This window comes from Malania oleifera, chromosome 1, assembly GCF_029873635.1.
Source record: "Malania oleifera isolate guangnan ecotype guangnan chromosome 1, ASM2987363v1, whole genome shotgun sequence".
NCBI classification, from domain to species: Eukaryota; Viridiplantae; Streptophyta; class Magnoliopsida; order Santalales; family Ximeniaceae; genus Malania; species Malania oleifera.
Genome location: NC_080417.1, coordinates 120,071,232 through 120,095,857, shown reverse-complemented (window position 1 = coordinate 120,095,857; position 24,626 = coordinate 120,071,232). Strand labels below are relative to the sequence as shown.

At 37.5% G+C, this 24,626-nt stretch overlaps 1 protein-coding gene across 1 annotated transcript in view; it reads right to left on the bottom strand.

Annotated features, from left to right (window-relative positions):
* Positions 1-7,080: 7,080 nt before the first annotated feature.
* LOC131158140 (probable purple acid phosphatase 20) overlaps positions 7,081-24,626 on the bottom strand; it is a 31,188-nt gene continuing 13,642 nt past the window's right edge. Inside the window, exons 3-5 of the mRNA XM_058112787.1 lie at positions 8,068-8,642; positions 7,881-7,969; positions 7,081-7,558 (exon numbers count right to left, since the gene is read on the bottom strand). Coding sequence (XP_057968770.1) covers positions 7,363-7,558; positions 7,881-7,969; positions 8,068-8,642 — 860 coding nt within the window. The 3' untranslated portion in view covers positions 7,081-7,362. The remainder of the gene's footprint in view (positions 7,559-7,880; positions 7,970-8,067; positions 8,643-24,626) is intronic.

Here is a 24,626-nt window from a genome sequence, read left to right as displayed (position 1 = left end):
GACCCAATAAGTACAAGGCTCTAAGATTTGGGATCCACTTCTAGCTTAGTTTTAGCCTCAAGAGAAGCACCTCGGTTGTGACACTCATTTCAAGCTCAATTTTTGACTCTAAGAGGAGCACCTCAATTATGGGCCCCACTTTTAACTTAGTTTTGCTCCAAAAGAGCACCTCGGTTATGGGGCCCACTTCTAGCTCGATTTTTGCTCCAAGAGGAGCATTTTGATTATGGAGCCCCCTTCTAAGTCAATTTTGGATCCAAAAGGAGCACCTCAATTATGGGGCCCATTTTAGCTCAATTTTGGCTCCAAGAGGAGTACCTTTTAGATCCCTCGATGAGGCCCACTTTTAGCTCGATTTTGGCTCTAAGAGGAGCACCTCAATTGTGGGGCCCACTCCTAGACCGATTATAGCCTTTACACGTTTATTTCAATTAGGAACAATTGAATTACTGATTTTACCTTATTAGAATAACATTTAATGTGTAGACTAATTTTCTGAAGGAATAGGAATAGTGTGTGTTAATTCTTGAGTGTGTGTGTGTGTGTGTGTGAGAGAGAGAGAGAGAGAGAGAGAGAGAGAGAGAGAGAGAGAGAGAGAGAGAGAGAGAGAAAGAGAGAGAGAGAGAGAGTTTGGTCTTGTGTTTCACTAGTAAGGGTGGGGTGGTCCCCTTCCCTTGTATATCACTTTGATTTTTGGATTAAAGGGGCCTCCACTTCATTTTATAAATGAGTTGAACATTTTCATGTTCAGTATATTCTACATTGTTTCCTACTCTTAATCTAAAAAATTAATATATATTCTTTATGAACATCCTTTTCTTGCTTCCCAAATAGGTAATGAGAAATCTTGATATTGCCTTTATCTAACCTAAGGTTCGTAACCTTAATCTCGTCCTCAAAGTTAACCTCAATATATTTGTAGCTCTGATAATTGATAATAAATTGAGTATAATTCCTCTTCTTAAAAAATGTCCCTATTCTCTTGTTACTTTAATCTTTTTTCCAAGCTATTCCACTATTTCCAACTCTATAGCAAATCCCATAAAACTATTAAACAAACCATCCACTTTCAACCCACAATTTTCATTATAAAAGTCACTCTCATGTCAACTTCTCTTCTCTCCGTCATATACCATATTCTTCACCAACACCTTGGTTTCATCCTCACCTCTCCATCATTTCTTGCACCTTCCTTAGCCTCATCCATGGGTCTCTATAATTCCTCACTATTCATGAATGCCCCATCACAACATCATCATAATTTTATATCATCCACTTTTGGCTTTGTAATTGTGATTCCTCCCCCCACAACATATCTAACTACCCCCTTATCCTTATCTGAAACACAATTCCTTTGTGGTTCCTCATTGATCTCCTAACTTATCCTAAAATCATCTCTATCACTAACCAAGCATTTAATAACCACAATTTACCTTCCTGCTCATAAAATTCTTATTTAACTAAAATTTTCTCAAACCTTTGTTTAAAGCCCTTCCAAGTCGCATGAGCCTATTATACAAGATCCAATACTAGCTTATAAAATAACCATGGTCCAAATCCTCAATTAACCATATCATCATATTCAAAATGGCTATATAGTGACTGAAACCAATAAAAATGGCAAACCTCTTACCACTCAGGATTTCTCTTTTAGTTCTTTAATGAATTAATCCCAAACAAATCAAACGCAACTAAATCAATGAAAACAACTAAATCAAGACATGAAATAACGAAGGAAAGACAAAAAGAAGTCAAGAAAACAATAATGACGCAAGCGAAATAAAAAGAAATTCAATGGAACAAAATAACCAACTCGGCCAAGGATATATTCAAACACAAATCAGAATAATAAGTTGCTACCTTTTTTTTTGAATGCAAAATACTGCCTTTTCTCTTCTTCTTCTTTTTTTTTTTTTTTTGAATGCACAAAATGGTTTTTTTTTTTTTTTAATGTGCTCTAATCGGCCTTGTTGTTTTTCTTACAATTTCCAGTCATAAAAGATTCAATCTTGATGATGGACGATATTAAAGAAGAGATGGAAAATTTCGAAAACAAGAAAACAAGATAGGTAGGTTGGATGATAGAAGAATATGAAATAAGGATAAATGATTATAAGATAAAAGAATTTTCGAAAGCAAACAAGAAAAATAAGATAGATAGAACCTGATTTGAACCAAAGCTCTGATACCAAATGATACGGAACCCCAAGAATAAACGTCTGGAGACCCCAAATCAGATTTATCAAAACCCCAAACCGAAAAAGATTCGACATGGTATAGGATCCTTGATCTATTGCTTGACGTGAAGCACAAACCAAGAATGTCAAATTAATGGATGAACGCCTCAAAGGTAGCACCTTTGATAAGTTCAATGAAAGGTCAATGAAGAACTTGAAGAGAAATAAACCTCACTTGTAATTCTATTCAACAAAAATAATCATCCTTTAATACAATAGAGAGTTGACTACTTATAGAAAATAAAAGAAACCCATGACATCAATTCGGCCAATAAAAATAAGCTATGACATCAATCTAGCCAATAAAATAATCCCACATAACCTTAAGCATGCCATGTCATTTAATGAAACATGTGCAAGTCACATGACATGTGTCATTTAATGAAACATGTGCAAGTCACATGCCATGTGTCATGTCATTTAATGAAACATGTGCGACTTACATGTCATGCTTAATCCATAAAAATTCCCCAAACAGCCCTTATTGACTTAACGTTCCAGCTTCACATACCTTTAGACAATTTAGCATCTTAGACTCTTCAAGAAAGTCTTTTTCTTTAGTGTCCATGGCCCTCATTAACTCTTGCTCAAACAACTTCTCGATTAGTCCTTGCATAGCCTCCTTAACCTTCTTGGCTCTAGCTCTTGTGATGGGTCCGCTTGGCATGTACAGATCATCGTGTGCAATCGGAGCTTGTGGGTTCATATTAGTTAAGGCTCCAAGAGGAGCACGTTGATTATGGAACCCATGTGGAGGTCAATCAAAGCTCCAAGAAGAGCACCGCTATCGTGGGACCCAATAAGTACAAGGCTCTAAGATTTGGGATCCACTTCTAGCTTAGTTTTAGCCTCAAGAGAAGCACCTCGGTTGTGACACTCATTTCAAGCTCAATTTTTGACTCTAAGAGGAGCACCTCAATTATGGGCCCCACTTTTAACTTAGTTTTGCTCCAAAAGAGCACCTCGGTTATGGGGCCCACTTCTAGCTCGATTTTTGCTCCAAGAGGAGCATTTTGATTATGGAGCCCCCTTCTAAGTCAATTTTGGATCCAAAAGGAGCACCTCAATTATGGGGCCCATTTTAGCTCAATTTTGGCTCCAAGAGGAGTACCTTTTAGATCCCTCGATGAGGCCCACTTTTAGCTCGATTTTGGCTCTAAGAGGAGCACCTCAATTGTGGGGCCCACTCCTAGACCGATTATAGCCTTTACACGTTTATTTCAATTAGGAACAATTGAATTACTGATTTTACCTTATTAGAATAACATTTAATGTGTAGACTAATTTTCTGAAGGAATAGGAATAGTGTGTGTTAATTCTTGAGTGTGTGTGTGTGTGTGTGTGTGTGTGTGTGTGTGTGTGTGTGTGTGTGTGTGTGAGAGAGAGAGAGAGAGAGAGAGAGAGAGAGAGAGAGAGAGAGAGAGAGTTTGGTCTTGTGTTTCACTAGTAAGGGTGGGGTGGTCCCCTTCCCTTGTATATCACTTTGATTTTTGGATTAAAGGGGCCTCCACTTCATTTTATAAATGAGTTGAACATTTTCATGTTCAGTATATTCTACATTGTTTCCTACTCTTAATCTAAAAAATTAATATATATTCTTTATGAACATCCTTTTCTTGCTTCCCAAATAGGTAATGAGAAATCTTGATATTGCCTTTATCTAACCTAAGGTTCGTAACCTTAATCTCGTCCTCAAAGTTAACCTCAATATATTTGTAGCTCTGATAATTGATAATAAATTGAGTATAATTCCTCTTCTTAAAAAATGTCCCTATTCTCTTGTTACTTTAATCTTTTTTCCAAGCTATTCCACTATTTTCCAACTCTATAGCAAATCCCATAAAACTATTAAACAAACCATCCACTTTCAACCCACAATTTTCATTATAAAAGTCACTCTCATGTCAACTTCTCTTCTCTCCGTCATATACCATATTCTTCACCAACACCTTGGTTTCATCCTCACCTCTCCATCATTTCTTGCACCTTCCTTAGCCTCATCCATGGGTCTCTATAATTCCTCACTATTCATGAATGCCCCATCACAACATCATCATAATTTTATATCATCCACTTTTGGCTTTGTAATTGTGATTCCTCCCCCCACAACATATCTAACTACCCCCTTATCCTTATCTGAAACACAATTCCTTTGTGGTTCCTCATTGATCTCCTAACTTATCCTAAAATCATCTCTATCACTAACCAAGCATTTAATAACCACAATTTACCTTCCTGCTCATAAAATTCTTATTTAACTAAAATTTTCTCAAACCTTTGTTTAAAGCCCTTCCAAGTCGCATGAGCCTATTATACAAGATCCAATACTAGCTTATAAAATAACCATGGTCCAAATCCTCAATTAACCATATCATCATATTCAAAATGGCTATATAGTGACTGAAACCAATAAAAATGGCAAACCTCACCTCCCCTCCCACCCCCCCCCCCCCATATAGTAAGTCTTTTGATCATACTACGATGTGATCAGGCAACCCTTATGTGGTATTATATGGTAAAATATTCTTTCATGTCCTTGGCTAATTATAATACAATAAAAAATCAATTAGAACAAGTATTAAAAAAAAAATTATTTGAAGCACATTCAACCCCCCTTTTGTGGGTCATATGAAATACATTTTCTATCATATAGTGTAGCATTCACTTAAATGATACTAAAACCAAAATTTAGAATGTAATAAGCACATTAATTAAAGAAGAAAAATACATGTAATGAATGTTCTTATAAACAACCGGACTTACAATAAAGTTAAGCATTATTCAAGCTTAATGCATCTAATGACCTTAATTTATGTTCAATTGTTACAATGTTTTTAAGATTCCCAAAATTAAGCATTATTCGAGCTCTTGAAAAGGCGTAAGAAGTATTATAAGGCAGAGGAGAGCATGTAGGCAAGACAATAAATCAACTAGGAATTAAAGACAAGAATAGGAAGGAAGATTTAGAGAATTAAAAAACTACATAATAACAAAATAAAAAGTGAAAAGAAGAAAAGTAATGTTCCTAGAAGGAGTGCAACCTAGAGTGACAAGTCAAACACTTTACTCCTATTGGATACTTTTAAGGGCCGGACAAATATTTATGCAATTTCATGTTGACTTGAGACTACAATGGCTAGAGACATGACACCTAGATAGATATTGAGAATTCCACTCAGGCAATGTTAAAACTGTTGCCCCTATAGAATGCAATATAGGCGCTAATCCTACAAGATTCATTAGAAAGGTTTTAGGGGCAGCAAATCAACATTTAGAAGAAAAAAAAAACCCGAAGAAAACATAGAGAACTTGATTGAGACATCAATATGATGTCTAGGAGACTTGTGAGAGTAGAAATATATCTTTGTGGAAGGTTGTTGCCAAACCTGCACACACAAAGGAGTTGGTTAAAAATAAGGAGAAAGCAACTCCCAAAGATCCCACAATAACATGTCATCTCCTTTTTTTGATAAAGATCTTGAAGGATTATAATCTCTTAAAGAGGATAATCTAGTTGTAACCCTAAGAAAGTGAACCGTAGCCTAAAAAACCTTTTAAGTTGGGAAACATTAAATGTTGGATGCCCTTGAGCAATAGGAGCTAGCAAATTCGAACCATTAACTATGTTGCCAATTTTATCTTTGATTTGAAAGGATTTATATATTTGGGAATTAATTTTGAATGGATTGAGATGTAACTTCATATTGCATGATAGGTAGCATGTTCAATAAAACCCCAATCACCAATATTAATTAAGACCCTCCCACTTATATATTTATCTACATTTTGTTTCATCCTAGGCTTTTTTGTTAAGATGATACTTATACAACTTCACCAATTCCACTTTATATCATAAATCTTTATCGTACCCCTACACTGTATAAATAATTGCTTGAAAAGTTGCTATATAGAGAGGACAAAGATAATCATATAGTTATGGCACCTTCAAACATTGTAATCTTAATGACTATATGTGGAGTTGAATGTCACCAATTGACCAAAAGACGCTAGGCAAATAGTCCATTTAGTATGTTGTTCTACTTCTATACACTTTTAAGTATGTTTCAAGGCATTTATGTAAAACCTCTAACTAGCCACTGGACTGAGAATAATAAGTAATAAATGAAAGCTACTCTTTGTAGCTTGAATAGATGTTTCTGGAATTAATTATGTAAGAAATATAGGATCAATGTCATTTATAATTCCTTGAGGTAAACAATGCAATTTTTTTGTACACTTGCTCCTTGAATGTGCTATGTATTGATGTGCCAAAGCTTGAAAATGAGCATACTTTACAAATATGTATAATACTACCAAAATAATTCTTTTACTTGAGATTTTGGTGCTTCAGTGATGAAATCTATACCGATATTATTAAAATTGACTTGGAATATAGGAAAAGGTTGTGGCAGTCGTGGTCACATTCTCATTTTATTTTAAAGGTAGATCTAAGACGTGCACACGCAACAAGTTAACATGTTAAACCCTTCATATAAAAAATAAAGAAATTTATTTTTGTCATGTTTAGTTTGCGGAATGGAAATGTCATAGGAATGAAATCAAATGAAAATTTGAGTATAAAGAATGAAGAAATCAAGTAATAAATTTGATTCCAATACCAAACATACAATTAATTATTTTTGCCCTTGAATGCCTTCCAAATTTAAATCTTCTCACCAACTATAATAAATTGGAGAAAATTGATCACTAGCTTGGATGGAGTCTAGAGCAAAGCATCTTTGAGCCATTGTTGCTAAAATTTTGCTCTAATACAACTTTGATGCCTTCATTGATCCTTTAATTATAGATTAAGTACTAATAGAAGAAGAGGAATTCAGTTATAGAGTCGAGAATTTTTTTTTTATTTTAAAAAAAGCATCGATAATTCTCTACATGTTGTCCATCTTTGAATATAATTTCCATTCTTTACTTTTGGTCCAAAACAAATTAACATGAGAATGATTCTATGAGCATCATATTCCTGGATCATGAAGATCACGAACCAAATGCCGTATACTAACTGATATCCAATCAACTAACTTAAGCTAACTTATTAATTTGTTCCTTCACCAATTAAGAAGAAATCACTAATACTATTTGAAATTTGACTCACAATACTTGCATTTTAAGCTGCAATAGTGGACGCTTTACAAGTAGGATTAGATGCAAGGCTTGTGAGCCAAATCTTGTCCCCTACAACATCGTCATCTTCATTTCTGTGCCACTCCCACAATGCATGTGTCTCATTTACCACCTGCAACTGCCCATGCCCAAAGCTTGCCTCCCTGAATACTGATATTTTTGGTTTAGGTTGTATGTATCTGCAGATAATGTCCACAACCCAACCAAGGAAATTTTTTTATTAAAAAGACCAACATGTAATATATATATATATATATATATATATATATATATATATATATATATATACATATATCTAATTATTAGAGACTAATATGCATCCCGAAAACGTATCCCATGTATGCACACTTGTGGGATCTATTCGCGTGCCTATTTGAGGTAAGATTTCTAGTTTTTCTTTGGGAGATTGGCCAAATTGCATACCTTGGGATACTAAAAATTGAAAAATTAACAAAATATCATGTCATCCAAAATGTATTATTGCCTCAAAGACCAACTTACTCTGTAGCAAGACCTTCGCGGTTACCACCATCCCCTATTGTGATATGCACCGAACCACAATTGTCTTCTCGATCATTGTAAACTCTTTTCTAACATTCACATTCAAGAGTTGATTTAATATATACATTTACATATATATATATATATATATATTAAAGAGGATATATATGAATGAGAGAAAACTTACAAAACGTTCGTAGGCATGGACATGGCCAGCAAAAATGACGTCAACTCGAGCTTGATAAAGAAGCTTTTCCATGGCATTTTTCATACCCACACATTCATACTCTCCTTGATGGGCACTATTAGAATTGTACCAGGGGGCATGGAGGAGCACGATGAGCCATGGCGTCTTCTTCCTGTCCACCTTCCTGAGGTCGGCTTTGAGCCATTCAAACTGGTCTGACCCGGGGTCGAAGTCGGTGTACGAGCCTAGCATGATGACATGGACGGTGGCGACGTTGAAGGAGTAGTAGAGGTTGGAGGTGGAGCTGCTCTCCAGGAAGGGCATGCGCCACCGGGAGTTGAAGGAGGTGAAGCGTTCGGAATGAAGGACGGGGATCCTCTCCACCTCGTGGTTGCCTTGGGTCACCATCCACGGTCGTCGACTCGCCAGCGGCTGGACCAGCTGCCCGAACGAGTCCCAAAGCCACTGGAAGGTGTCGGCGTACGAGAGATCGCCTGGAAGTAGTAGAATATCGTAGTTGGATGCTGCAATATGTTGTAGGGTGGAGTTGGTCCAGTCCGTTTGCCCTAGATCACCTGCATATGTGTATATAAACAATGCTCATCATGGTCAAATAAATTATTTGATTAATTTGAGTTGATGAACTTTAGGGTTTAGACCATATACTATAATAAACCCCTGTACTATATATTAGAAAGATTTAAGCCGAAAATTCATGAAATAATATTTTCATTTGTTTTGTCAAAGATAAAAGAAAAATACTAAGCATAAATTAATCTGGCATCCAACTTGCTACTTTTATGGTCCCACACATCAAACATATATTCTAACAAATATCAAAAGCATTAGACCCGACAAAGCAGTTGAGATTCTGCGGTGGATTAAGCCAATTATCGAGTAAGAAAAATGCGCACAATCTATATCTGTCTCAATTAAATGTTGGATTTATAGCGGTTCGGATAATCCTTAACAAATTGCAGATAATTCGTCAATTCCATCACATGTATAATGTTTTTTTTACCACGTAATGGGAAATTTATTTCGTAATATAATAACTAAAGTTATTTTTGAAATTATAATTTGGTAAATTGTTAAACATTTAATAACCACATACAAAATTATAATTCCTTTAATTTTTAATATCATGAATTTAAGGATTTTGTTTTGATCATGAGAATTCGGTATTTGAGTTTGAGTTTGGTGGGGATGTGAGATAGACATAGAGACACATATAGTAGTGCGAGAGTTAGGAGTGTAGGATTGGGTCTTGGCCAATTGGACTTATAATGAGGGGGTTGATGCTTACTAAGCATGGATGTATGGAATTATCTATTGATTTGTGCATTAATTGTTAACGGATTGGTGAACATCTATCGGATAAAATAAAAAATTTGTCAATCAACTTGTTTAGGGGGGAATAAGAGATTTTAAAATCATATTTGACTCATTTAATGTGTGGATTGTTGTCACGGTCCAACTATTTTCACATTGTTATAAAAGAGTCTTGCGGCGCGAGCTAAAACACTCTTATTTAACTAGCCAGCCTATCATTTACCAACATTTATCCATGAAATACTTTCATTAGCATTCAATCAAATGGCAGCGGAAATAGTAAACATTCATATTGAAAGCAATGACAAGCAAGCAGTAAACATATAATCTATGCAATTCATTAATAACACCTCCATTGACATCGTGTGTTTAGTGAAAGAGGCAAATAGGCTAAACACGTTGACAATAGTTAGTGAATTTTACAATGATTGATGAACACTTACCCTCCCCTAAAGAGGTTTTTATGTAATTATCATCCTGGCACTAGGAAACATCAAAGTGACCGAGGAGTCATATGACCTTATTTGGCATACAAAAACACTACTAGCAGAAAATAACCCTACACTAGTATTTATATGATGGAAACCCATCCCAAGCACACAAGACAAACGGTCACAGGCAAGCATAATGCCCTGAACAAGCTTAGCTCGTGACATTCTCCCCCACTTATGCGGTCGACGACCTCGTAGACTTTGGCGGTAGGTACACTTCAAGTTTGTCCACGAACGATTGAATATCTTCCACATAAATCCAGCTGATTTCTTTGTCATCAAAGCATGTCCCCTTTACTAAGAACTTCTGCCGCTTCGTCCTTGAGGTACTTTCTGTCTGCAAGGATCTCTTCAACGTCATAACTGTCAGGTTGCACTGTGTTCAACTCTACTTTATTGGACTGACTTTTGCTCAGGTCATTGGTGTCGGCGTTGAACAGCTTGAGGCAGCTGATCATGACATGAAACTGCAATCTTCTCCCCTGATATGCCCACTTATTCATCTGCTTAGAAGCTTTCTCTAGATAGGCTCAGGAAAACTCTTCATTCTGTCTCCATTCTCTGGTGAAGATGTACGCCCTGTGACTCTTTTGTCTGTACGACTCACCAACTATGTGAGGTAACAACATCTATTGGCCTATAACAAGCTCAAAAGTGCTCTTGTTGGTTGTTGAGCTCCTTTGGGTATTGCCACAGAATGGAGCCACATCAAGTAGTTGCACACCATTCATCTGGTTGTCGTTGACAAAATGGCACAAGTACTCTTTCAGTAGCTCTCTGAATCTCTTCATTTGTCCGTTAGTCAGTTGGTGATAACTCGAAGAGATGCCAATATGTGACCCGAATATCCTAAAAAATTATGTCAAGAAGTTGTCACTGAACCTTAAGTCTTGGTCACAAACAATAACTTGGGAAGAACCCCAATATCTCACAATAGTCACAAGGAACAATTGTGTCGTCTCCTCTTCCGAACAGTACTTTGGTGCAGCCATGAAAGTACCATACTTCTTCCACTCCCCCTTGTCTTGTTGGCACGTGAGACAAGTTCTGGTATAATCAACCACATCATCCCATGTGTGAGGCCAATAATACCTCCCTAGTAGTCCTGTCATTGGAGTCCTTCTCCGCGAATACCCCTCAACGAACTTCCTATAATATCTAGTAAGGCCAAGAAAGGAACGCAACTCCTTCACTGTCGTGGGGATCTTCCGTTCTTGAATCATCCTTACCTTCTCCATACCCCTCTGCATATAACCTTTTTCAATCACATGACTAAGGAATTTGTTGCTCCACTGAGCGAAAGAGCACTTCTCTTTCTTCAAATCCAGACTTTTTCCCCTCAGCCTGTTGAACACCTTTTGCAGATGCTCTTCATGTTTCCTCTGAAACAACACTGATACTCCCAACGGTGCTTTGGAAGGGCGAACACATCCCGCTTCTAAACCATCAAGTCATTTCCCCAACTCTACTATCTCAAGAGGTGCCATCCGACATGACCCTTTAGCAGGTGGTCTCACTCCTGATAACAACTCGATCTCATGCTCCACAGTCCGTCATGAAGGCAAATTATGAGGCAGCTTATCCGACAACACCTCCTTGTACTCATCCAACACCGCTTGGATGGTCGTAGGTACCAGCTCTTGGCCTACTTCTTTGTCTACCACCACCGTGGCTAGACATGTAAACTCACCCTGACCCAATCCCTCATTGAGTTGCATGTCTGAAACGGACTTCCTGTTGTCTCCTTTCGTTGCAACGACTTGCACCATACACGAGTGATCTTTCATCAAACATAGGGAATCAGCCGAAGGCATCAGCACTACCCTCGTCCCCCTTAGGAACTCCATTCCTAGAATGACTAGAAAGTCATCCAATGGCATCGCTAAGAAATTCACATGACCTTCCCACTATCCAAGCTTCAAAGTCACTTGCTAGGCTACTCCCAAAGCAGGCTGGGCTACAAAGTTAATTGCTTTCATGCATCCTGTATCCTTCTATAAGGATAAGTTGAGTCTCCATGCTTCCAATTGTGAATTAAAATTATGAGTAACCCCCATATCCACCATAGCGCGGGTACTCTTCCCATTTATCCTCAAGTCCACAAACATGAACCCTTTTGCTCATGTAACTTTCGGTGCTTTTGCCTGCTTTTCCAATGCGCTCACAAGCCGCACTGAACCCACCCTCGAGGCATCATCCTCTTCCTCCTCGTTTTTCACCACTTTTCCCGATGTGGAAGCTTGAAAGGCACTAAGTAATCTCTTGTGTTGACACTCACTCACTCTATGAGATCAACCACACAAGTAGCACGAAATTTTATTCTTCCCCTTTCCATTGGGTGTGTTGAACCCTTGAGACGACGAAATTTCCTTTGAGGTTGATGATTTAGAGTCGGCTCCCCACTTTTGGGTTTTCCTTTCTTGAAAAGCTTACCAATATTTCCCTCTCCGCTAAACCATTTGGATGAAGCGGTATCATCACCAGCGTAGTCAGTCAAGCGTTCTGCAACAACTTGTGCAGTAGACAAGTCTTGAACTCTTTGCCTATGAAGTTCTGTCCTTGCCCACGGTCTCATCCCCTCAAGAAAATAGAACAACTTGTCCTTCTCTGACATATCCCGAATATCCAACATCAAAGAAAAAAATTATTTCATATATTCCCTGATTGACCTCATATGCTTGAGATCTCTCAGCTTTCTCCTTGCATTATTCTTAACATTCTCTGGAAAGAATTGAGAATTGAGCTCTCTCTTCAAGTCTACCCAACTATCGTTTACACAACTTCCATTTTCAATATCTTTGTACTTGGTACGCCACCACAGTTTGGCGTCACCAATAAAGTTCATGGTCGCAGTATCCACCTTTGCCTGTTCTGAGGTCATCCTCACAGTGCGAAAGTACTGCTCCACATCAAACAAGAAGTTCTCTAATTCCTTGGCATCACGGGCACCCCCATACGTCCTGGGTTCTGGTACCTTGGTCTTGCTAACTCTTGGAGTGTTAGAGTTCCTCACAGCAAGAACTATCAGATTCAACTTTGCATCTAGATCCACTATCCGAGATTGCAAAGTTTCCGCTGTATGGTGAAAGTCCTCTAACATCTCACCTAGCAAACTTGCTAGATGCTTTTGTGATCCCATCACTTCATCAACAAATTCTCTCATTTGGGCCACCTCCGCGACCACAATGTTGGTTGTTACCTCAACCTGTGCTTCTAGCACGCAGATCCTCTCAGCATTGTTTGGTGCCATGGTCACTTACCAAACCTTTCCAAATCCCACAATGAAGGTAACTGAATTCTCGTAGCAACTGAGCCTTGGCTCTAATACCAAGTTTCACGACTTTGACTCTGATACCAAGTGTCACGGTCCGACTATTTTCACACCGCTGTGAAAGGGTTGTGTGGCGCTAGCTAAAACACTCTTGTTTAACTAGCCAGCCTATCATTTACCAACATTCATCCATGAAAAATTTTTATTAGCATTCAATCAAATGGCAGCGGAAACAGTAAGCATTCATGAAAGCAGTGGCAAGGAAGCAGTAAACATTGAATCTACACAATTCATTAACAACACCTCTGTTGACATCGTGTGTTTAGTGAGGGAGGCAAGTAGGCTAAACACGTTGACAATAACTAGTGAGTTTTACAATGACTGATGAATACTTACCCTCCCCTAAATAGGTTTTTATGTAATTATCATCTTGGCACTAGCAAACATCAAAGTGACCAAGGAGTCATACTGCCTTATTTGGCATACTAAGACACTACTAGCAGAAAATAACCCTACACTAGTATTTACATGATGGAAACTCATCCTAAGCACACGAGACAAGTGGTCACGGACAAACATAATGCCCTGAACAAGCTTATCTCATGACAGTTGGTTATGAATTGGTTTAAGTGGATTGAATTCGATTAAGATTAATAAATTTTTATTCATTTTTGTTAGGTCTAAAAGGCAGTCTCCTATAGATCGTATACAATACAAATGCATCCCAACACCTCACATTTTCTAAAGTGCAACAAAAAAAAAAAGGTTTGAGAGAACTTAAATTCTTAGGAATTCTAGAAAACAACTTTTTTGTAAACTCTTACTGAATATTTGGTACGTTCTTATAGAATATAATCATAATTTTCACTTAATTTCATTATATCCAATTCAAATTTTCATCTCATATATTTTCTACCTCAGTCCATTCCATAAACCAAACATATCATTACTCCTTATATCCTAGCCCTCCTTAAAAGAGCATTATTTTCTTTTTTCTTTTAATCCATGCATGTAAAAGATAATTTATATCCTATTTATGAGCAAAAGAATTCTCTGCGGTTTGGTTTTGCATTGAAGGTGAAGGAGGCCATCTAGGGGTCTAGATCATAGCTGTAGAACTCATAACAAATAAAAGAAGGGCATCCTAAAGCATGAAAGGTCATTTGTAGTATGCTCCATAGCTCGGCGAGGATAGCAACAAAAGTTGCTCTTCTTAGTAGTGTTCTTGGCTCTTGAGTGGTGCCAATACTCTTTGAAAGCGAGGTCTTTTATTTTTTCTATTTTTTAATAGGTAAAACCATTTCCTAGATCTTTTTCTAAGTATAGAAAACTAAAATTAGCTAAAAAATATCCCATTCCTTAATTTTATGCCCAAAATATAATCCTAATGATCAAATTAAGTACAAAATTATCTTTTTAAAATAATTTTTCAATTAAAAGTCATAGAAATATAATACCAATTTGAAAATTATACAATTTAAATATGTTCACGGACTTGACATACACATGCAATAACTATATAGAAAAACATCCAAGGAGTTGCAGACCAAAAGGTGTCCACAAATGCTCCTTGTTGGGAATGCTAAAGTAAAAGGCTTCTCTAGCATTAAATATATAGACAACTCATTTTAGTGAAAACAATGCATCTTATGCATGTATAGGATAGATATTATCATAGGGGCATTGTCAAAAAATTTGCAATAGGATGGCCTCTAAATAAAGGAAACTATTCTGAGTTAGGCTTGAAAAGATTTTGGCTTAGATGAACTCAAGTAAGATTGATTCAAGCAAGACTAGCTTTGGGTTTGGAATTTGTTAAAAGGCAAAATTAGTGTAGAGCTTAATAACTCTTTGAGATTGAAACAAACTCAAGATTCAAGATTCATCAAATGCTACGACATAAGGTTAGACATTATAGGCTATAATATATTAAAGTTTGAAGTTTTTTTTTTTTCAAATATCTGTTGTGATATGTGACTCAATTATGGAGTTGAAAGCATGCACAAAGGAAAAGCATGAAGGAAATCAAGTAGCAGCAAGGGAAACCATCAACGGTTAGAGTCTTACCATCAACAATTTGGAGCATTATTTCAAACAATATACATTCTGTCTGAAACAGTTGATGGTTTGGCTCGGGATACCGAACACAGATTTCAAATTTGAATAAGGGGACATTAATATGGTTAGGGTTTGGATGGAAAACCTCCAGGAACTTTATTTATATGTCATTTGTGATATAATTAGAGTAAGATGGTTGGTAAAATGGTTTAGGGGATTGATGTATTGTTCATGTAATTTTGACAAGAAAATAGTGAATCTTTGTCGTTTGCTCTTGTGGATGTAGGCATTGCCGAACCACGTAATTCCTTGTGTTATTTGTTGTTATTGCTTTCATATATTTGCTATGGTTGTGGATCGTTCTTTATATTCATCATTAAGTGACGCATTGTGTTTTTGATCCTAAATATATTCCGTTGTGCAATTCATTTTTTTTTAACAACAAATTGGTATTAAAGCATTGTTGTAATGACCTCTGGAACTTCGTTTGTAAAATTTGACAATGTCAAATTTGATGAAACTGGAAACTTTGGCTTGTGGCAAAAAAGGGTGAAGGATCTCTTAGCGCAGCAAGGCATAGTGAAGGTCTTATATGAAATTCAATCGGAAGGCATGGGTGAAGCAACTTGGAATGAATTGGAGGCAAAGGCAGTATCAATCATTCAACTTTGTTTGGCTGATGGCGTGTTGTATCACGTCATGAATGAGGATTCTCCAGCAGCAATTTGGAGGAAACTGGAAGGCCGGTATATTTCTAAGTCTTTATCGAACAAATTATTTCTCTAGCAAAGGTTGTATTGGCTTAAGATGGTGGAGAGTTCGGATTTGAACCAACTTATCATCACATTCAATCAGATTGTGAGTGATTTGATGCATTTTGATGTAAAGTTCAACGAGGAAGACAAGGCGCTGATGCTATTTAAATTCCCTACCCGTGTCTTACACATATGAGAATTTGGTTACCACCCTGACATAGGGCAAAGAAAGCCTGCATTTGGAAGAGGTGACAAGAGCATTGCTTGGTTTTCATCAAAGAAAAATAGCTAGCAATGAAGTTTCACATGGTGAAGGGCTTGTGGTGAAGAGTAACTAGGAACATAGGAGACGTAAGTCCTGGAGTGGATCTCTCTTGTAGTCTGAGAAAAGGAAGGACATAAAGTGTTTAGGTGACGTAAAATTGGGTACATAATACCAAAATTTCTAGAGTGGAAGAAAGGGAATGCTAAAAATTAGCAGGGTCCGTCAAAATCCGCAAATGTAGTGGAAGGAGACTCAAGAAGCAGTGATGATGATATGTTATATGTTTCATTGAGTTCAGGGTACCTCATAGATTCTTGGATCCTAGACTCCGGATGCTTTTATCACATGACAGCAGATGGAAAATGGTTCAACAACTACAGGTTAGTCAATACTGGTTCAATTTTGATGGAAAATGATATTTCATGAAAAATAATTAGTATTAGAAATGCCAAAATAAAAATGTATAATGGTGTCGTGAGAACCTTATGTGATGTAAAACATGTACTAGATCTAAGGAAGAATGTAATTTCATTGGACACTTTAGATTGTAACATTTATAGTTACAAGTGTGAAAGTGGGGAAATGAAAGTGTGTGAAGGCGACTTGATGGTGATGAAAGGGCAAAAGGTAGGGGGAATTATCCATGCACTATACGGTATCACAGTTGTAGGTGGAGCTACAGCTGTAGAATCTGAGTCAGATGTTATATGGCATATGCGGTTAGGGCATATGAATGACTACATGTATTCAAATGTTTGGGTACCGGTGATGATAGCTTCTTGGGGTAGACATATGTATTTCGTGGGTTTATCATGAAAGATCTTGATGTATCTCATGTGGCACAAGTCTAAGGTGTTTACCAAGCTTAACTTGTGGTTGAAGTGGAGAAACAAACCAAGAGATAGATCCACAAGTCAGACATTAAGACTGAGTATGCTAGTTTTGTTCAAGGAGTTTTGTGAGCAGAGCAAGTTATATGCAGGAATTGTAGGGAACTTCTTGGTGAAGTCAACTAATATGGTGCGTTTCTCGTTTAACTAATAGCCAAAGGTATCACTAGATGGGAGAGTTACAGGAGAATTGTTGGCAGGTTTGCAGTAGACTACTCAAGTTTGAGTGGATGTCCACAGGTGCACGTTTCTAGTGAGGTAGGATCTAGACTTAGTGTTATGTCTTGTTGTGTAAAACCTCCAAATTGCACAATGAAATATATTTGTATAAAGGATTAAACACACAGTGCAACACTCTAATGGTGAAAATACAGAACAATCCACAACCATGACAAATTAATGGAAACAATAACAATCACAATAATACAAGGAATTACGTGGTCCGACAATGTTTACATCCACGAGAGCAAACGGCAAGGATTCACTATCGTCTTGTGTAAATTACAAAAACAATACAATCCTCTCAACAAAACTCTCAACAACTAACAACCATCTCTAAATACATCAGATACGACATATGTATAGAGTTCTCAAAGGTTTTTCCTCCAAACCCCAACCATATTAATGTCCACCTTTAAAATTTTGAAATTTGCGCTAGGTGTCCCTAGCCAAACCATCAATGGTTTCAGACAGAATCAAATTGTCTAAAATACTTCTCCAAATCATCAACAGTTAGAGCCTCACTGTCGACGGTATCTTTTGCTACTACTCGATTTCCTTCATACTTTCCCTTTGTGTATGCTTTCCACTCAGTATGTGAGTCATATATCACAATAGTCTCTACCTTGGCGAACATATGCCCCTTAGGAGAAATTGAAAACATGAACCCTCTGCTCCACCTTGAACATGACACGTTAGGTTGGGACCACCTCCCATCTAGCAACTGGAGACAAACACCAAGTCCAAGCAAAGCTTGAACTTGCCTATGGCAGCTTCGGCTTCTACCACCAATCTCGATTCAATTGTCGATGTTACACCCGAAAAATTCACCCTAGGCTTCCATCAAGGCCTTCCCACAATAATAAACACAAAAACTATTGCAAGTGTTCTATCACCAAAGCGCCCTACATAGTTTTCAACAAATCTCACAATTGACGTCCACTTTGTTACCGGCTAAAACACCCCATTGCACCATCATGGGGGATCTTTGACATATCCCAGACATCACAGTTCGTCCTTGGGTGCCGAGCGGTAGACATTTCACATCGATTCTCCATAGAACCCTCACCCCTGAGATGGCAAACAAAGTCTCCCTACAGTTTTGTCCACAAAACCAGCCTGAGATAACACTAATCTCCTTGAAGCTCTGCCTATGTGAATCTTCAAACCATGTCCCTTCTTGGTCATACCCAACACATGCATGTCAAAAACTTTCAACAAAGTTTCCAACTGATTAGCCTCAGTCAAAACCTTCCTAGCCAATAACATGTCATTCACACACAACAAATACATCACTCCATTGCATCCTATCACCCTCTTCCTCACTGGAAGTCTCACCAACTCTCACATCTGATTCTTATGCAGTACTTCCATTTCCTCTACCATAACACTTATCCATCTATTTATTACTTTTTGTTGTGCACTGCAACTTGAAAAATAGTAGGAACCTTTTTGCTGGTAGTAATGAATGTATAAAACATCAAAATGTCAAATTTATACTTGAGTGGTGGTCTGATAGTGCACCTAGGCCCACCGTGATCCTGCTAATCTCCCAAGATGAAACTCCCTGCAATATGAACAATTTTATCTCTTCTTTGAGTATGTTACTCCACCAACATCACATGCCCATTTATGCTGTGATATTGTTGACCTGAGATAGAACTCCCTACATTTCTGCCCATAGTATCTAACTCCACATGAATTACATGTTTGCTGCTACAACTGTTTTCTAGAATTTGTTTCTCTTCCTTTACCTAAGTACGTTGCCCCATGACTTTCTCACCAAAAGCTATGTCCTTGATCACCTCTTTGTTTGCTATAGGATCACCTAACTTGCACCCACATTTCTTATATCCTAGAAAGATGTATTGTCCAGACATAACACCAAGCCTAGATCTTCTATCACTAGAATAGTGCACTTGTGGACATCCACTCACACTCGAGTAGTCACCACAAAACCTGCCCACAATTCACTTGTAACTCTCTTATCTAGTGATACCTTTTGCGATCGGCCACACGAGAAATGCGTCATACTCACTAACATCACCACGAAGTACCCTGCAAGCCCTGCATATAACCTACCTTGCTCACAAAACTCCTTGAACAAAACCATCGTACTCAGTCCCTATGTCTGACCCGAGGATCTCTTTTCTCTTTTTTCCAGTCTAGTTTTCCACCTTAACCACAAGTTAAACCTGGTAAACACCTCATGCTTGTGCCACATGAGATAAACTGAGACCCTTTATGATAAACCCACGAAAAAAAATATGTTTACTCCTTGATGCTATCCTTACCGGTCCCCAAACATCTGAATTAATGTAGTCATTCATATGCCCTAATTGCATATGCCACAAAACATCTGACTCAGATTCTATAGCTGTAGCTTTACCCAGAACTATGATACCCTACAGTGCATAGATATTTCCCATTACCTTTCACCCTTTCATCACCATCAAGTCACATTCACATACTTTCATTTCCCCACTTTCATACTTGTAACTATATCTGTTACAATATAAAATGCCCAATGAAATTACATTCTTCCTTAGACTTGGTACATGCCTTACATCGCATAAGGTTTTTACAACACCACCATAAATTTTGATTTTGACATTTCCAATACCAATTATTTTGCATGAAATATCATTGCTCATCAAAACACAACCAGTATTAACTAACATGTAGGTGTTGAACCATTTTCTATTAACTATCATATGATAAGAGCATCCGGTATCTAGGATCCAAGAATAATCTGAGGCACTCCAAACCTGATGAAACACATAGTATATCTTCATCACTGCTCTCTAAGTCTCCTTCCACTACATTTGTAGATTTTGACGGACCCTGCTGAGTTTTAACATTTCCTTTCTTCCACTTCGGACATTCCGGTCTTATGTGCCCACTTTTACCACACCTAAAACACTTTATATCCTTCCTCTTCCCAGACTACAACTGAGACTTACGTATTCTATGTTCTTGGTTACTTTTCACCATAGCCCTTCACCATGTGAAACTTCATCGCCAATCATTTTTCTTTGATGAAAATTGAGCAATTTTCTTGTCACCTCTTCCAACTTCAGGCTTTCTTTGCCTCATGTTAGAGTGGTAAACAAGTTCTCATATGCGTGAGATGCAGGTAGGGAATTCAATAGCATCAACGCCTTGTCTTTCTCCTCAAACTTTACATCAGTACACATCAAATCACTCACAATTTGATTCAATGCGTTGATATGTGGGTTCAAATCCGAAGTCTTAACCATCTTAAGCCAATACAACATTCGCTTAAGAAATAGTTTGTTTGATAAATACTTAGACATATATCGGCTTTCTAGTTTTCTCCAAAATGATGCCGGAGAATCCTTATCCATGACGTGATACAACAAGCCATCAGCCAAACACAGTCGGATGTTTAATACTGTCTTTGCCTCCAATTCATTTCAAGTCGCTTCATTTATGTCTTTTGGTTGAATGCAGTATAAGACCTTCACCATGCCTTGCTGCACCAAGATATCCTTCACCCTTCTCTGCCACAAATCAAAATTCCTGATTCCAACAAACTTGACAACGTCAAATTTTGAAGATGAAGATCCAAAGGCCATGACAACAATGCTCTAATACCAATTTGTTGTGTAAAACCCTCATATTATATAGGAGAATATATTTGTATAAAGGATCAAACACATAATATATCACTCTAATGGTGAAAATACAAAACAATCCACAACCAAAAAAAATTAATAAAAGCAATAACAATCACAAGAACACAAGGAATTATATGGTTTGGCAATGCCTACAACCACATGAGCAAACGAAAAAGATTCACTATCTTCTTGTGTAAATTACAAAAACAATACAGTCCTTTGAACAAAACTCTCAACAACTATCAACCATCTCTAAATACATAAGATATGACATATATAGAGAGTTTCCAGAGGTTTTCCCTCCAAACCCCAACCATAATAACGTCCACCTTTCAAAATTTGAAATCTACGCTAAGTGTCTCGAGGCAAATCGTCAACGGTTTCAGAAAGAATCAAATTGTTTGAAATACTGCTCCAAATTGTCAATGGTTAAAGCCTTACTGTCGACGATTTCCCTTGTTACTGCTTGATTTCCTTCATGTTTTTCCTTTGTGCATGCTTTCCACTTAGTATGTAAGACACATTTCACAACAAGTCGAGAGTACATCTTTCTGGGGTAAAAGAAAGGTGAGTTCAAGTTGGGTGATCCTATGGAAAATAAGGTGGTGATCAGTGGAGACATAACTTTTGGTAAGAAAGTTATGGGTTAGCATACTCAAGTAAGGGAAAAGAAACAGATGCTAGAAAACTGCAGCAGCATCAAACATGTAATTCAGGTGAAGTTAAATACTCAAGGTAGAAATGCAGAAAGTTCTATCTCGGGTCAACTATATCACAATATAAATAGGTGTGTGATGCAGGTGGAGTTACATACTTAGGGCAGAGATGACATTGCTTATATTGCAGGGAGTTTTAGCTCGGGAGACCAAGAGGATCACGGTGAGCCCAGGTGCACTATCAGACTACCACTTAGGTATAAATTTGGCATTCCGTGTGTTTTATGCATTCATTACTACCAACAGCAAGGTTCCTACTATTTTTCAAGTTGCAGTGCACAACAAAGGGAAAAATGGATGGATGAGTGCTATAGTGGAGGAGATGGAGTTACTGCATAAGAATCAAGTGTGGGAATTGATGAAAAATCCAAGATGGAAGGGGGTGATAGGATCGATGTAAGGGAGTGATGTATTTGTTGCATTTGAATGACATGTTATTGGCCAGGAAGGCTTGTACCGAGGATAATCAATTGGGAACTCTATTGAAAGGTTTTGATATGAAAGTTTTGAGTACGACCAAGATGGGTCTTGGTTTGAAGATTCGCATAAGCAAAGCTGTAGGGAGATTAGTGTTATCTTAGGGTGACTTTGTGGACAGAGCTGCAGGGAGATTAGTATTATCTCAATGTGGCTTTGTGGACATAACTGCAAGGAGACTTTGCTTTTCATCTCAAGGGGGTTCTATGGAAAATCAAAGTAAAATGTCTACCACTTGGTACCCAAGGATGGACGGTGATGTGCGGGATATGTCAAAGGTTCCCCATACTGGTACAATGGGGTGTTTCAGCAGGCAACTGAGTGATCTGTTAGTCATGAGATTTGTTGAAGACTATGAAATAGGCTTTAGTGATAGGAGGCTTATAGCGGGTTTTGTGTATACTATGTTGGGAAGGCCTTGTTGGAAGCTTAGGGTGAAGTCTCAGGTTGTTACATCTACAATTGAATCAGAGTTTATGGAAGAATTCGAAGCTACCATGGGCAAGTTCAAGCCTTGCTTGAACTTGGTTTTTATCTCTAGTTGCTAGACGAGAGGCGGTCCCAACCTAACATCCCAAGATCAAGGTGGAGCAACGAGTTTATGTTTTCAGTTTCTCCTAAGGGGCGTATGTTTTCCAATTAGGTGGAGACTGTTATGATGTGTTGCTCACATGCTGAATGGAAAGCATGCACAAAGGGAAAGGATGAAGGAAATTAAGCAGCAGGGGAAATCGTTGACGGTAAGGCTTTAACTGTCAACGGTTTGGAGCAGTATTTCACACAATATACATTCTATCTGAAATCATCAACGGTTTGACTCGGGATACCCAGCGCAGATTTCAAATTTGAATAAGGGGATGTCAATATGGCTGGGGTTTGTAGGGAAAACCTCTAGAAACTCTATTTATATGTCATTTTTGACGTATTTAGAGTAAGATAGTTGGTAAAATGGATGAGGGGATTGATATATTGTTTATGCAATTTCAAAAAGAAGATAGTGAATCTTTGTTGTTTGCTCTCATGGATGTACGTATTGCCGAACCACATAATTCTTTGTGTCATTTGTTGTTATTGCTTTTATATATTTGTTGTGGTTGTGGATTGTTCTATATATTCATCATTTAGTGCTGCATTGTGTGTTTGATCCTAAATGTATTTCGCTGTGCAATTCATTTTTTTCACAACAATATCAAAGTCAAATAAAGGTACAAAGTGGTTTATAGCAAAAATGAGCAAATGGATTCGAGTTTGTTTAAGAATAAGATTAGCTTTGGACTACAAGGGTGGCTAAGGACTATAATTAGCTTAATGCTCATAATTTGTTCAAAACCTATGATTTCCTTAGAACCACAAGGCGGCTTGAGGTTGAATGACGAGCTTAGGGCTAGCTTAGGATTCGCTTGAATGCAAATTTAGCTTAATTATGCTAGAATGAGCCATGGACTCAAAAACTATGCCAACTTGGGGCGAAAGGTTGGCTTGGGGTTAAAATGAGCTCAAGGCTTGAGATAAATTCATAAACATGATTAACTTAATTAGGCAAGAAGGAGTGCAAGTTATGACTCCATTAATTTAGAAATGACATAATGCAAAGGACAAAATGTCCAAGAAAAATATGATTGCCATATTACTTAATTTAATAAGCTTAGTACGAGTTTTAGTTTTGTGACGGCCCTTAGCATAGCCATTATTAGAGTCTTCTTAATTTCCTTGGCTTCTAAAGAAAATAATGGAGTGACAAAATGCTTCATGGTATCACCTAGTCCAATATTTGTACCCTAGTCATTCTTCCCACCAAGAAACAATGATTCATCTTTCCACTTCTCGATGGAATTAAAAGTCTCAGGTAGAATGCTTTTATGTTACCTTCTCATGCAGAAACAGCACAACCCACTCTGATAGGAAAGCTTTTAATATAAAAAGATTTTGAAAGTCAGGAATTGTCATTTAAACATTGACCTCAACCCAGAGACAATCAAAGACTAACAACATGTATGCTAGCTATTTAGGGCAAACTAGTAAGGTGGCAAAGCAGGTGACAAAAAACATGCTTAACAAATTAATGTTTTGGGGAAGCTTTAACCTAACCATAAGGCATTAATGAAAAAATTTGAACTTACTAAGATCAATGTTTTATGCCTAATCAAAAGAAAAAGGGAGGTGATGAAAAGTATAGTCCTCAAGAAGGAAATATAGTTCCCAAATGACATTCCAGTTGATTTCGACCAAGGAGTACTTGTGATATAAAGCCTTAGGCATCCTAGAGAGCCTCCAAATGTAGGAAGAACCCTTAGCCTCTATAACATCTAATCTATACTTGTATATATGGAAAACTTTATTTACATATAGTCCAATGCTAGATGAGTTAATGGTAAGATGAAAAAAAATACTATATTTAAATCACATTTAAATGTCATAGAGACAATATGGATTGAATGAACATA